Below are 13553 nucleotides of genomic sequence, written 5' to 3' on the forward strand. Positions count from 1 at the left end.
GCTGTTTATTTTGGTGGAAGTGTCAGAAATTCAATTGCTCTTCTGTCATGTCTTTTCAGAATCAGAGGAGTGCAAATGCTATTGTTGATTTAGGGCAGCTACGGACACACTCTCTGCTTGTGTTTTTCAATAGCACAGGGATCACACTTGTTTTTGTGTTTTTGTGTTAGGCTGTGCACTGCATCTGTTTGTGCACAGTAGCAGAAGCAACAGCTGTCCGATGTCAGATGTCAATATCCTTCAACTTCTACCCATAACACTGTGCACAGCTGGTTTTGATTACATTCTCACACCCCATGAAGCACACCATAGTTCCCTTGCAAGATGACTTAATAGATGAAATATGATGTATGGTTTATAGTTTTTATACCAAAACTGCAATTTGAAAAAGTTACATTTTCAAAACACAAGAGCCACAGTCTATTCAATTATTAACTATGACTAAGCAACTTTTGCAATAGTTTCCCAAACTGCAAAATGACATTCTCCAAAGATTAGATAAGATATACTTTATTGTTCTCTTGGGCAAAAATTTACTAGGCTCAGTATCTCATCATTACATGATGACATAATCCTCTGACATACTGAGCAGCATCCTTACATTTCCTCATATACAAAAATAAGAAAGTAAATGTTCATTACTTAAACAATAAAACCAGTATACCAATAAAACAGAAACAAAACTGGAATGTTAAACCTAAGTACTACACATTGCACCACAATATTGCACCTTCAGCTGTAAAACCAACAACCACATCATTGCGCATGCCAATGTAAACCTTACTATATAAGCTCTGTGACGATGTGAAGCTTCATCAACACAGCATTTCACTGCTGCTATATAAAATCTTAATGGACAATGAAACTAATTAGTTTTCGCGATGATTAAGTCTACATTTTGGAACTCTGAAATGTCGGCCAGAAAGCAAACGCTCATTGAAGGATGTGCAGTGTGCATCTCTACACAGACCTTTCATAAACTGAAGAAAATTGTGTTCTTTTCTCCTTATAACCTTTATACCCGGCTGTACAAGACAGTTGAGCTTGTGCTTTACTTGTATTGAGAGTAGATATAATGACATTAAACATCATGATTACTGAAAAAGTAAAAACCAGTAAGATACTCACAACCTTGACTATCATCATATAGGAATACGTTTGTGACATATCTTAATTGTAATAGTACAGTATGCAGGCCACCAATGCAAAAGTTTATTTTATAGATAAAAAAAACTATTTTGGTTTTGAAAATTGCATTTTAGATATATTCCTTTAATTGTTTAGCCTTATTCAATGTGATGCAAGCTAAACTTGAAATATAGGGTATTTTCATTTAATACAACCCATGTGGGGATTACCTTTTTTATCACTCTGTAATCTCTTCATAATTATCTGGAAGTTCCTTGGAAATAAATATATATTTTGGAATAAATAATCAGAAAAATAAAATAATAATTTATTTTTTGTTAGTTAGTTGTTAGTTAGTTAGTTGAAGGACTTGTTGATTGCCAGAGGAATTTCCACGAAGGAACTGCTCGATTGGAAAAAGTATTCTCCACACAGTGTATGATGAATTGCATGTTTGCTTAAAGGTTAATTAAAAAAATTTTTTTAAAGAAAAATGACTAATTGACTAAGAGACTGTAGGTTACAGTATGCTAGATCGACAAGGAGGCCAAAGCCCCTGTGGAGTATGTTAAAACGATATGTTTAACAACAAGACTAGCCAGTTATCCAGCCATGTCATTGTCCCCATATCTATATCAAGAGTTTCACAAACTGATAATAGGCCATATGTAACTCACTGTTGGCTGCAGCCAGAAGTAACGAGCTGAATAACAAATGGAATATTAGATGAACACTTAAACAAAATATCAGTAAGTTCAGGGGGGGCAGTTTACTTCTTGTCGCTTGTCACCATCCTGTGGTGCTCAGAGGATGAAGCACTGAAGGGCTACACTCACTGCTGGAAATAAAATATTAAGTTGTTTTTTTCATTTCATTAATTCCAACACATTAATTTATACAGTCAGTTTCACTGTAACTGCTTAGTAGGTGTCCTTTATCAGTAATTAATGGGCACCCTGCAGCCAATCAGAATCGAGTATTCACTCAGACCATGGTATAATTGGAATTAATTACCTGGAAGTGTACTAATTGAACACTGTTTCCATTTTCCTATAATAAGCACTTCATTGGAATCTTCCTCTGAATACGTATGTTTCTTTCTAGGAAATCAGTGTTACCTCTTGGGGTCATTTCATGCAGTTGGTTTTGATAACACTCTCACACCTCCTTCACCACACCATCACTGCCTTTGAAGATAACTGATCAGATGAGATTAGACAAGACCCCAGTCATTATATCATATCAATGCACGTGTTTTAATGTGTATCTAAATGTTGTTGAGTGTTTCATGTTCTCCACTGAGTATCCAAGAGTGCATTTGTTGTGCAGGGTGAACAAATGCCTGTATGTGGGATAGCAGGGTGATTTCCGTGAATTTATTTAATATATACAGTCAGTAATGAATTATGATGACTCCCTTCATGTCCCCTGATAACAACAAAAGAAAATAGTCAATCCAAATTAGGAGCTGGAAGCTTAACAGGTGTTGTTTGTTCCCATATATCTCTATGATTAAGAGTACAGCTAATACCACTGTGAAAACACAGAGCTCAGACAATAACTGGGATTCAGTCGTGGTGAGTTAGAGCCCGGGAGACCAAATCCGTGGCCAAGCGTTTGATTAGGCCGGTTTGGCTGCACGGAGGAGTGGGCTGGACGGCGGTCTGCACTGCCGAGCCCAGAGAGAAAATAATGATCTGATGAGAGGCTTTGGGGTAAGCCATCGCCATGGTAACCAATTCAGAGATGAGATGGTGAGGGGATGTAATCATGGGATGTCCTGACCCACCTGAGTTAATTTCAGTAATGTCATCCAATGTTGGTAAAACATGCACACAATCATATTTTATTGTTTTTTTTCCACAAAGCTGATGCAAACCATGTCAGCTGCAAATGAGAGTGTTTCCTGGAACAGAAACAGGCAGAATAAAACACACACCTTTGGCTTGTTACTCTGCTGTCAGGAGTCCAAAGTCTCCTCATGTGTAAAATGACTGCTGTCTGTCTGTCACTGTCTGGTGGCGAATGTAATCACCTTAGTATACAGAGACACACAGGCGATGTCCAATCTGATAATGAGCTAGGCTGTGATATCTGCTGTCACTGGATGTTAACTCGGTCACGCGCAGAGGTGGGGATTAGTGGGTGGGGTGTGCGATGGGAAGATGAGTAGAACAAGTGGGTGGAGCGTCACGTTTTTCTGACATACACTTGCTCTTCCCAGGCCGCTGGTTGGCAACGAGACAAAAATGAAAGCGACAGAACTCATGGGTGATCAACAGGAAATCATAACAGAGGTTTATTCATACAGACACGCACTGCAATGGAGGTTCGTTCCTCCTGACACACAGACAATGCCATGTGGAAAGCCAGCAGGTAAAAGGAACCAGAACTTTGCTGATGTCTTTGAAATGAGTGTTCTAGGCAGGTGAGCTCACCAGGCACACAGTTAGGAATAGAGAGATGAATAGAGACGCATTTGACATTTAATTTTTTTTATTAGTGCCAGGTTCATTTTCAAATCAGATGCACGATCTTCTGATAAAACAAATATTGTCGTAAGTGGTAATTTTAACTACACTATGACACATTTCCCACCTGGCATCATGAGCTGAAAAAGTCTCAAAAAAGCAATTTCACCATACTGGTTGGTAATCTAGAGTATTATAAAAAGTAAATTGTTACTTTTCCCTCCAACTAAAATCTCATGCTTATGAAAACCTAACAATATGTATTGCAGCCCACAATTATTTGTTTGTAAGTTTTTATTTGTTATCCAGTGTGGGCCATCAAGTGAAACAGATTCATAAATGCTTACAGAAAGGAATAAGTCTTCAATTAGACAATTAGATGTCTCTGATTTTACTTAGTTTGATTAACATATGTGACACAACAGGGAATCTCAAAAGCACATAGCAGGACTCACATAACAGAGTTTTTAATTTGTAGTACTATATTAATTTATACATACATACAACACATATTTGTTATTAAAGTTTTGAATAAAGCCAGAAACATTTTCCCCTAGCTGCTTTGGCCTTGTATACAGTTTAGTAAGCCAGCTTTGCATGCCAGGAAAGAGTTTGGCAAAGGTGCTTGTAACCTAATTGTACCCTCAGGAATAAAGAACTGACAAACAAATAGAAAGTAATCAGACTAAAAAACACACTCTCATTTAATAAAGTGCATAATTAATGAGACACTAGACCAGACTTCAGCACTTTTCATAAATCTTGCACAATTAATAACCCATTAAAACAAGACTTTACTACAATCTCCTGGACAGCACAAACAGATCGAATTAACTGTTGAGTTGAAAAAGCAGAATTAAACTGTTGCTGAAGCCCTTGCATCCTCTTCCTTCAGACCTGTTGAATGTGGTTTTAATAGTGTGCTTTGGTGTATTGTCTGCAGTAAATGTTTTATACTGGTTGTTTTTCATTAAAGCTGTTTTTTGTTCCCAGAGGCTCAACTTAAAGTTGCAGTAATTGATTTTTGGGGCAGTAGAACTCCACAACAAGCTGACCAACCCACAGCCTAACCTTTTTAAGATGTTCTATGTTGTCGTTGCTAAGGTTTACACATCCATAGCCACATTAACTTTCATTTTGAGTAATGTTTCAGACCACCTGACAAATATAAGTCCAATATTTACTCTCTGTTTAGTTCTGGTTTGGTCTTTGGTCACGTAAGCTTACTGTCTGGTTGTAGCTTTATATTTATCAGACTTTGGTAGTATTGATCTTCTCATTTAACTTCCGGCTAAGAGATCAAAATATTAGTTACTACGCTTTAACTATTAAAACTTAATAGACTAATCAACCACTAACCAAAACATCATCAGAGTTACATCATACGGTAATTACATTAATATCAAAATGCATTTCCTGGATGCCAAGCCATACTTGTGGCACATTTGGGTTAGGCTTTAATTGATCTTATGAGCCAATATAGTTGCAACTGAGATTAGATGATGCAACTGAGGAGATATTGGCCCGAGTCAGCTGATATGATGGAAATGAGGAATGGTACGATGGAAAAAACGATGAGACCTTGTGAGAAATATCCAGGGCTACACTGTAAACGTAACTGATGTAAAAAGGCTGCGGGTCTCGTCAGGTAATAGCTTCTATTCAGTGCACTACAATACAGAAAGGCAGAGTCAGTGAAAGAGATACAAAGAGCGTGACAAAGACATAGACTGACTGAGAGGCAGGGTAGTACTCACAATGTTACTTCTATCGAGCCTTCTCAAATACCAGGTCAGATGTAATTGCTAACCACCGCCTGCATTCATCTGTATCTCTTTCTCCGGTCTGCCCTTTAAATAGCAACCCACTCCCAGATTAAAGTGAGATCACACTGAGCTTTGCTGTCTTCAGTGTATACCTTGCTCTTTTTGTAACGGCAAGGCAAACACCTTTATTGTCTCTCGTTTTTGCCCCCTCGTGTTATTCTTGTTTGTTTTTCTCCTTCCCGTCTTGCCTCCCTCTTTCAGTTATTGATTTTTGATTGTTTTCCTCTCCTTTTTTCTTTCTTGTCTCTTTTCTTTTTCGTTTCTTGTATTGCGTCATTCCTGGCTTGCATTTTTCTTCCTTTCTCTACTTCTTCCCCCAGTTCTACCGTATTGACTTTCTCTCTTTCCTCATTTCTTTCTTTATATGGCATATATACTTAGACCCCCCCCGCCTTTTAGCAATTATCATTCTTTGTCATATTATTTCTGTCCTATATCTAATTTCTTCTTACCATCATTCTGTTTGCTTTCTACATACCTGGCTTTAATTATATCCTAGTGGGTCTTCCTCATCCTTCCCTTTCATTTCCAACATATTTGAATGCAGTAGTTCAACTTGCAACTCATTCAACATAGTAAATTCATATGCATGCTGCTTTTGGCCTATTCCTCTGTCAGTCTCTGTAAAATCCCTGACACACCAAATTGGCTGCAAATAAATAACGTCAAAATAAGGTTACACTTTAACGCCTTCCAAAAACTATAGATGCCAGCTGATCTCTGGTCTGCATGCATGTTTTGCACCAATATGAAAAGGAATACATCTGTCAGTACTCAGTATTACTACAGTTTTTGCAGTCGAAAGAACATCACAGAAAGGCACACAAAATATTTTCTTGCTGGTGTGAATTAGATTTAACAGTACAAACACCGGAAAGTTTTGCTTTGGCTTGGTGTTTCTCAGCCTACAGTATGTTTGACTGCCTAAATTTCTTCTGTTAGTCTGTTTGTGGAAGAAGAAAAAGTGGCAAGTAAATACATGGCACATTAAATGAGTGAAATCCTTGACTCGCTAGGCTGAACATGCCGCTGCCTACCAAGACTGCCTTTTTTGCCAGTTCGAAATGATAAATCAGACAGCAACAAATATGCGTACAATACAGCCAACCATACTGAACTACAGGAAACTGTCAGACACACAACACTGGACAATCTCTGTCAGACAAGTGACTATCAGCTCAGTGTGTCTGGGTTAATGCATCTCCATCTCTGCCTCTCTGTTTGTGTGTCTCTGGTGTCATTGTCTTTCAATTTTACCATTACAAACATAATCATCTCTCTCTCTTTCTCTCCATCCTTTCATCCAATCATCTCTCTGTCTACGGTCATTTTCTGCTTTCAGGTCCGATCTTATACCATGCACACAAATGTTGGAAATAGCCATGAAGGACAAGTGGTTTATGCTGTGTCTAAAATTCCCATAACAACCTAGCACGAATGCACACAGACCCATACTTCGCTCTGATGGCGTGTCTTACTACAAACCTCAGTGTTATTGTGGAATATTACGAACAGAGAGCTCTTTTTGTCTGGCATCAGTAGGAGATCTTTCTTGTGAGTAAGATTAATGATGATGTAATTGTGTCTTTTAGCAAACAGAGCAAATTACATAACTCTCTTTACAGCATACTGTATCTGCACTATCCAGGCTTAAAATGTATTTCCACAGTCACAGTTTATGCCCGGCTTCAATTTGGAGTATATCGCAGACCTTTTACGTGGCCTTTAGCATGAGTCACTGTTTAAAACCAGACAAAGAAGTGAAATGGCTGCTCTCTGGTATTTCATAACTCAAATGTTTCAGTTTTCCAAATGTACCTTGAGTGTTACAACCAAGAATGCCTAGGATGATGAAGTGCTGCCCACCTAGATTCTTCCTTCAATGTAAAGATTAGTTTCTTCAATTGTTGTGCCCAGTTAGCGCAACAGAGTCACAGAAGTTCATTTTTTTATTGATAGACATGCTTTCTCTGATGATTTTTATATCTTTCCTCTCTTCTTTTCTTTATTGTTGAACCCTTCATATTTTACTTATTTTTGTTCTTAAACGTTTATGCTGCTCACAGTTTTTGTATTTCAAAGCAAATTTGAGTGTGTAAGGAATATAAAATAATCTCCACTTTCTCCCTTCACACCTCCAGGGCCACCGGTATCAGTCTGCCTAAGCCCTACTACATGGCTGACGAGGATGACGAGCGACCCTTCATCTGCTCCTTGCCAGTCGACAATGGCATTATGTCCTGTTCCGACGTCCCTGCCCGCCGCGAGGGAGGGAGAGCGTGCTGCTTGGACAAAGACGACGCCCTGTACCGCCAGTCGCTGGGCCTGAGCCCCGAACCTCTGGCCAATGGGAGCGTCAGTGTAGCAGGGCTCTGTGTTAACTGGAACCGTTACTACACCCGGTGTCACACTGGGCACAGCAACCCACACAAAGGAGCCATAAACTTTGACAATATTGCCTATGCCTGGATTGTCATCTTCCAGGTGAGAATTTAGCTAAACCTGTTACATATAAACAGACCACCAACCAGAATGCTTTGTTTTTTGGAACAAAACCAACTTTTAAATGTGTTTGTATTAATATTACATTACATTACATTATTGTTCTAAGATGGGTTCAAGATGAACATCCACAAAACTTCATGGAATAAAAACCAACTGCTTAGTAACTTAGTTAGTTAGTTCATTGATCCCAGAGGGGGAATTAAGATGTGACAGCAGCTATACAGTAAGAGCAGTTCAGTGGAACAGGAAGCAGCAACCAAAATGCGTAGGAAATATGCGTGGCACTGTGTCCAGACAGTACAAACAGCTTTGAAAGTTATTATAAATACAAATCAGAAAATAAATAGGCAGTTTAAGGCAAGGAGTTGACAAGATTATAGATATGCTACATTAGGCTTATTGGCTGCTGGCTGTAGCCTTATGTTAGCAGACAGACTTGAGAGTGGTATCAATCTTCCCATCTAACTTCCCCCCGCCAGAAACAGCTCCTTCAACAGTTTCCTTACTGTCACCTTTCCCTTTGACTGTAGGTGATCACTCTGGAGGGCTGGGTGGAGATCATGTACTATGTGATGGATGCTCATTCCTTCTACAACTTCATCTACTTCATTCTACTGATTATTGTAAGTCACACTCATACACTTACAGTACAGGATGTGAACATAGGGCTGGGTGGTATGTTTGAAATCAATATCATCATAAAGTCTATAACGAGGATATTTTCAGATATTTACAGAGTTTTAATACACACAGGTACATATACTTACTATACACACGGAATGAAGTTGTAGTTTCTGCAGTCAGCCAACTTGCGCACTTTTAAATGTCCTTCAAGCTGATGAACGCATCACTTTCTCTCTCTCTCTCTCTCTCTCTCTCTCTCTCTCTCTCTCTCTCTCTCCTACACACCTATGCGCGCACACGTACCAAACTACACTCACACAAGTCTGTCAGTGTCAGAGTGAAAGCTGAGCTAAAATCCCCAAAGAATCCCCCTTTTGTTCTGATAAAACACTTTTTAATTCCAATCCTTTAGCTTCTCTTTCTGTATGTGTGCCGCAATGGGTGTGTATGCTTTTGTGTGCAAGCGCTGATGCATGTTCCCCTCAGTATATTTCTTTTTTAGCCTGTCAGAGAGTATGTGCGTGTGTGTGTGAGTAAGAGTGCTATCATAATGCAGTGTGACTGCCAGTCCCTGTTACTTCCCCAACCCAGGGGCTGTCTTGTCTTTTTATTACACTTTTAATTGCCTGCCTTCAGATTCAGACACAAGCTCTGCCTCTCTTCTCCTCTCCTCTTCTCTCACAAACTCTCCCTTCGTTTCTCATCCCTTCATCTCTTCTTCCATTACTCTCTACATCTGTCTATATCCTTAAATCTGTCAATCTCTGCTCCTTGCCGCCCTACCTTTCCTACCTTTTCCTGCCATCTATCAATCATTGCACTTCCTTCAATCATTCCCTCCTTCATCCATACTCTGTTTCATTCTCTTCCTTAACGTCCTTTCTTCCCCTTTCCTTTCATCTCTACCACCTCCTGGCTCCCTTCATTCACTCCCCTCCTGCCTTCATTTCATCTCCCCTTTCTCGCTGAGCATCATTCATGCATCTGTCGCTCGACTCATTATTCTCAGTCACACAGAAACGCACACATACACTTACAAACAGGCACACACATCCAGTTATCAATACACAGAAAAATGTGACAAAAGTTGAGTGAGCATTCTTCTGGAAGGCCAGTATTCCTGTTAAATGATGTTTTGACCCCTGCAGTGGGTATCATGCTGTGCTGTCAAAAATCTGCTGAGCCCCATGACAGGCGGCACCGTTTCCTAACCCTGACCTAACTTGTTTTTAAGCTGCCTTAAACTTCTACTCTCACCCAAGCAAAGAACAGATACTCTGCAGGCTTTTATCTGCACTGTACTTGCTTAAATTACCCCACTGGTCCCAGTGGCTTGGCAGGCATCTTAATGCCATGCCCGCTCAGTAGGCCAGCCGTCATCACTGCTTAGCTAGCTATACCTAACTTACAAATACTTACATCAGAAAACACATTTATTGACACACACACACACGAAAAAGGACACATTCCAGTGCTCTTTTTCAGATTTGCTGTGAGACGTTATCTTCTACATCAAGCCCCTAAAATTGCCTCACTACAGATGACTCGTGATATGATGGTTGTCGTTTGATGTGAAAAAATCACTGAGGAGGGGTAGAGGGAGGAGGAAAGGAAGGAAGAAAATTACTGAGGACAGGAGATGGAAAAAGGATGATGAAATGGAAGAGAAAAAAGAGGGATGGAAGGAAATGGAGAAAGATGGGCAGTGAGCTTAAGCAAAGGGATGATGAAGAGCAAGGAAGCGGAGGAGGGATGGAAAAGGGGTGGATGGATCGATAAAGGGAAGAAACCAGGAGGTGGTGATGATGGACTTGAGTGTCGGCATGAAATCAGAGAGAGGATTGGAGGACGGGAGAGAGGAAGCAACCACATGTTGGTCTCCTTCTTTGATCTTAAATGAAACATTATTAATTAGAGCGAATCCCTCAGCATGTCCTCCGGGCTCACATGGTTGGAGCAGACACACTGATCACAGCATCAGGTTTAACAGTATGTCATGCAATATGTCCTGTCCTCCAACCTTTAGCATTAAAATGCTGTATTATTAGGCAGGTTTCAGAAACAAAGGCCCCTTGTTACACGGTGCATTGAAGTATTAAACAGAGGACACGGCATAAAATATCAAAATACAAAGAAAGGAAGAAACTATTTCAAAAGAAAGTAAAATGACTAAATCAAAGAGGAACATAAAAGTCCCTGGGAATGGTTAGCAGACATATCACTTTATTCTTCTATTAGCAGCAGCTGTAAGTGTCTTGTAGAATATAAAAATCACCACTCAGTTCATTAATACAGTTAAGAAGCTAACAAGAATAATATTGTTCAATTTTGAACAAAGGATTTATATATAATTAAAATTACAATGTCAGCACTCTATGTAACAAATATGAATTTTCATTGCTCAATCTTTGAAAATAAAAGTACTTCAATGAGAAACCAGAGATCTTAAAATGTGTGTGACAACTTTTTTATTCTTGGTATCTTTATGGAAAGTAACTACATCTGCATTTGCCTCTATGGTATGTGTAAAAGCTTTCACCATGTAAATATTCAACACGAAGATCCTTCAGATTCAGGGTCCAAATGAACTTCATTGCTCCAAAAATGTTTGTATAAAGTATCTAGAGCAGAAATGCCTGCAACATTATCTAAATGAGGTATCTCAAGATGAATACATTCTAATTCATCATGCTTTAAAGTGTGGCATCATAGCAGGATCTGACTCCCTGCAGTTGTTGCAAATCTGTCCTTTTCCCCCGCAGACAAAAGATTTGACAGTCAGGCTTTTGTCGGCTTTGTTGCAACGCATTTTAACGCTTGTCTCACAAACCGACTTAGTGGAAGAAAGTGATTTGAGCGTTACTATTCACACGTTAAAAGTTCTGTTCATATCCTCGCCTGTCCTCATCTCACTAGCAGACAGACGAGAAGACCTTTAATTATGTTTTTTTTAATACTGCACGACAGTGAGCATGGAGAGATGGAAGAGAGCGAGTGACAGCAAATGAGACAGACGGAAGGAGAGGAAGGGGAAAGAGAGCGAGAGGGGGAGAGAGAGGTTTAGGTTGTATTTGGATGCTTTTATAATTTCACTCACGTAACACTCACTCACAGATTAAGTGTGTTAAATTCAATTGAATTGAGAGGTAGAGTGGGATGAAGAGCGAGTGATACGAAAGTGGAGAAAAGGGAGCTAGATGAAAACTGACGAGAGAGCGACAGAGAGGGAGTGTGACAGATGGAGAGACAGATGAAAAAAGTGAGATAAAGATGGAGAGAGTTTGAGAGATGGTGTATACTGATCACGATCATGTAGAGCAGTTTAAACCAGAGGACTGAGCGGAATTAAAGGCTTCCCGTGGCAAATAGCTTGGCCCTGTGGAATTAGGTTTAACATCCAGAGATGCCAGCCTCAACCTGTTTTGTTAGAGAGCCACACAGTGTGATAAGCCTTTTGATTTGACACTTTATAAGCTGCCTTTGCACTCACTTATACCTGGTGTTAACATTCAGCCCATACATGGATATAGATAAAGACACCTGATTGATCTCAAGTAATACCCACACCTGTCACACAAATATGTTTAGGATTTAGTTGATCTATGACTACACACACACACACACACACACACACATACACACAAAGAGAAACAAAATAAAAACTGACTGATGACTGATTTGTAGTAGATTTCAGTAGTATATGTTTTACAAGTTTATGATCCCCCAAATTCACTGTAGATCCATTTCCCACATAGAAAAGACTTGATTGTGTGGTTTTGTATCGCCAAGTTGAAGCTAATACACAGATTCAGCTACTTTTTTAACTTATGACAATGAAATAGTAGCTCCAAGAGTAGTAGTCGATAATATTTCCATTAATTGTGCAGCTCTTCTGAATAGTAATCAGATATGACAGGTGCATATGTAAAAAGCTTGCCAACATTGTATGCACTAAAGACAGAATTAGTCAATGCCTGAAAATAGAACACTTACAGTTCAATAAATTGAAGTCTCTTCAGACTACTTCAAAGGAAACAGTTTTCATCTGTAAGCTTACTTTACTTTAATTGCAGACAATTATTATCTGAGTAGCATTTACAAATTAGTTAAATCAGTTACTTACTTACTAAGCAGTTATGCAACGTGGTATCTTGACAGGTTAAAATGAAATCCCACTTTACTTACCTCCAGGCTGAGTTTTTGAATGGGGACCCTCCATCTTGACTGATATAAATCAAGACATTTGGCGGAGGTGCAATTCAAAACTGTTAATTTACATTGCCTTATATTTTATATAATTCTATTAATTCCTGAAAAAGATATCTGGCTCTTTAGTTGCTAGATGTTCAAATTTCTTTACCGGCTAGTAGTTAGATTTCGGCAGCTGGATAGATACTAGATACAAGGTAGATACTGTTGGCTTAAAAAGTACCTGCCATCTGTTGCCGTAACTGGGTCCTGTGGATGAGAGCACCAAACCAAACAGTAAATGTGCCAATAAACCAAAACAATGAGCTAAAAGAGGCCTAAATGCTCTGAGGAGCTGCAGAATTAGTGTTACCCCCTCCTGGTTTGTTACTGTATGCAGCGCCTTTCACATGTCTGGATTCCTTGTTAAAGATATTGATGAATTCTTATTAAAAATTGTGTGGGGGGGAACTTATCTCCCCTTCCCTTGCCAAGCCGCAAACTCTTTCAAACACACACACAGTGCATCCGTTCACTGTCAATGACACATACTCATTGCCTCTCACACATCGTCATTATGTCACTCTGCTGCAGACACACACACACACACACACACACTAATCTAATTGTATTTCAGCGGCTCCAGCAGAGTGTGAGTATAAATATTTGATGGGATCAGCGAGGGTGCTGAACGGGTGCTGGGACCCACTGCCTCCCTTTCAGTCCGCACGTCCAGAGAGCTGGTATGAAAAACTAGCAAGTCTGACCACAAATCTCTGCTTTGGATCAATGACGAGCTGCTTTACACATA

General features: G+C 39.5%; 1 protein-coding gene across 3 annotated transcripts in view; it reads left to right on the top strand.

The window, feature by feature from the left end:
• LOC127355058 (voltage-dependent T-type calcium channel subunit alpha-1I-like) overlaps nucleotides 1–13553 on the top strand; it is a 219049-nt gene that overhangs the window by 121620 nt on the left and 83876 nt on the right. For 2 of the 3 annotated variants that reach the window (XM_051385530.1, XM_051385529.1), the window contains 2 exons: nucleotides 7567–7909; nucleotides 8461–8553. In XM_051385530.1, the coding sequence (XP_051241490.1) occupies nucleotides 7567–7909; nucleotides 8461–8553 (436 nt within the window). Of the gene's footprint in view, nucleotides 1–3446; nucleotides 3505–7566; nucleotides 7910–8460; nucleotides 8554–13553 lie in introns of those variants that run through there. The other variant, XM_051385528.1, reaches the window with a different exon arrangement.

This window comes from Dicentrarchus labrax, unplaced genomic scaffold, assembly GCF_905237075.1.
Source record: "Dicentrarchus labrax unplaced genomic scaffold, dlabrax2021, whole genome shotgun sequence".
Classification (NCBI taxonomy): domain Eukaryota; kingdom Metazoa; phylum Chordata; class Actinopteri; family Moronidae; genus Dicentrarchus; species Dicentrarchus labrax.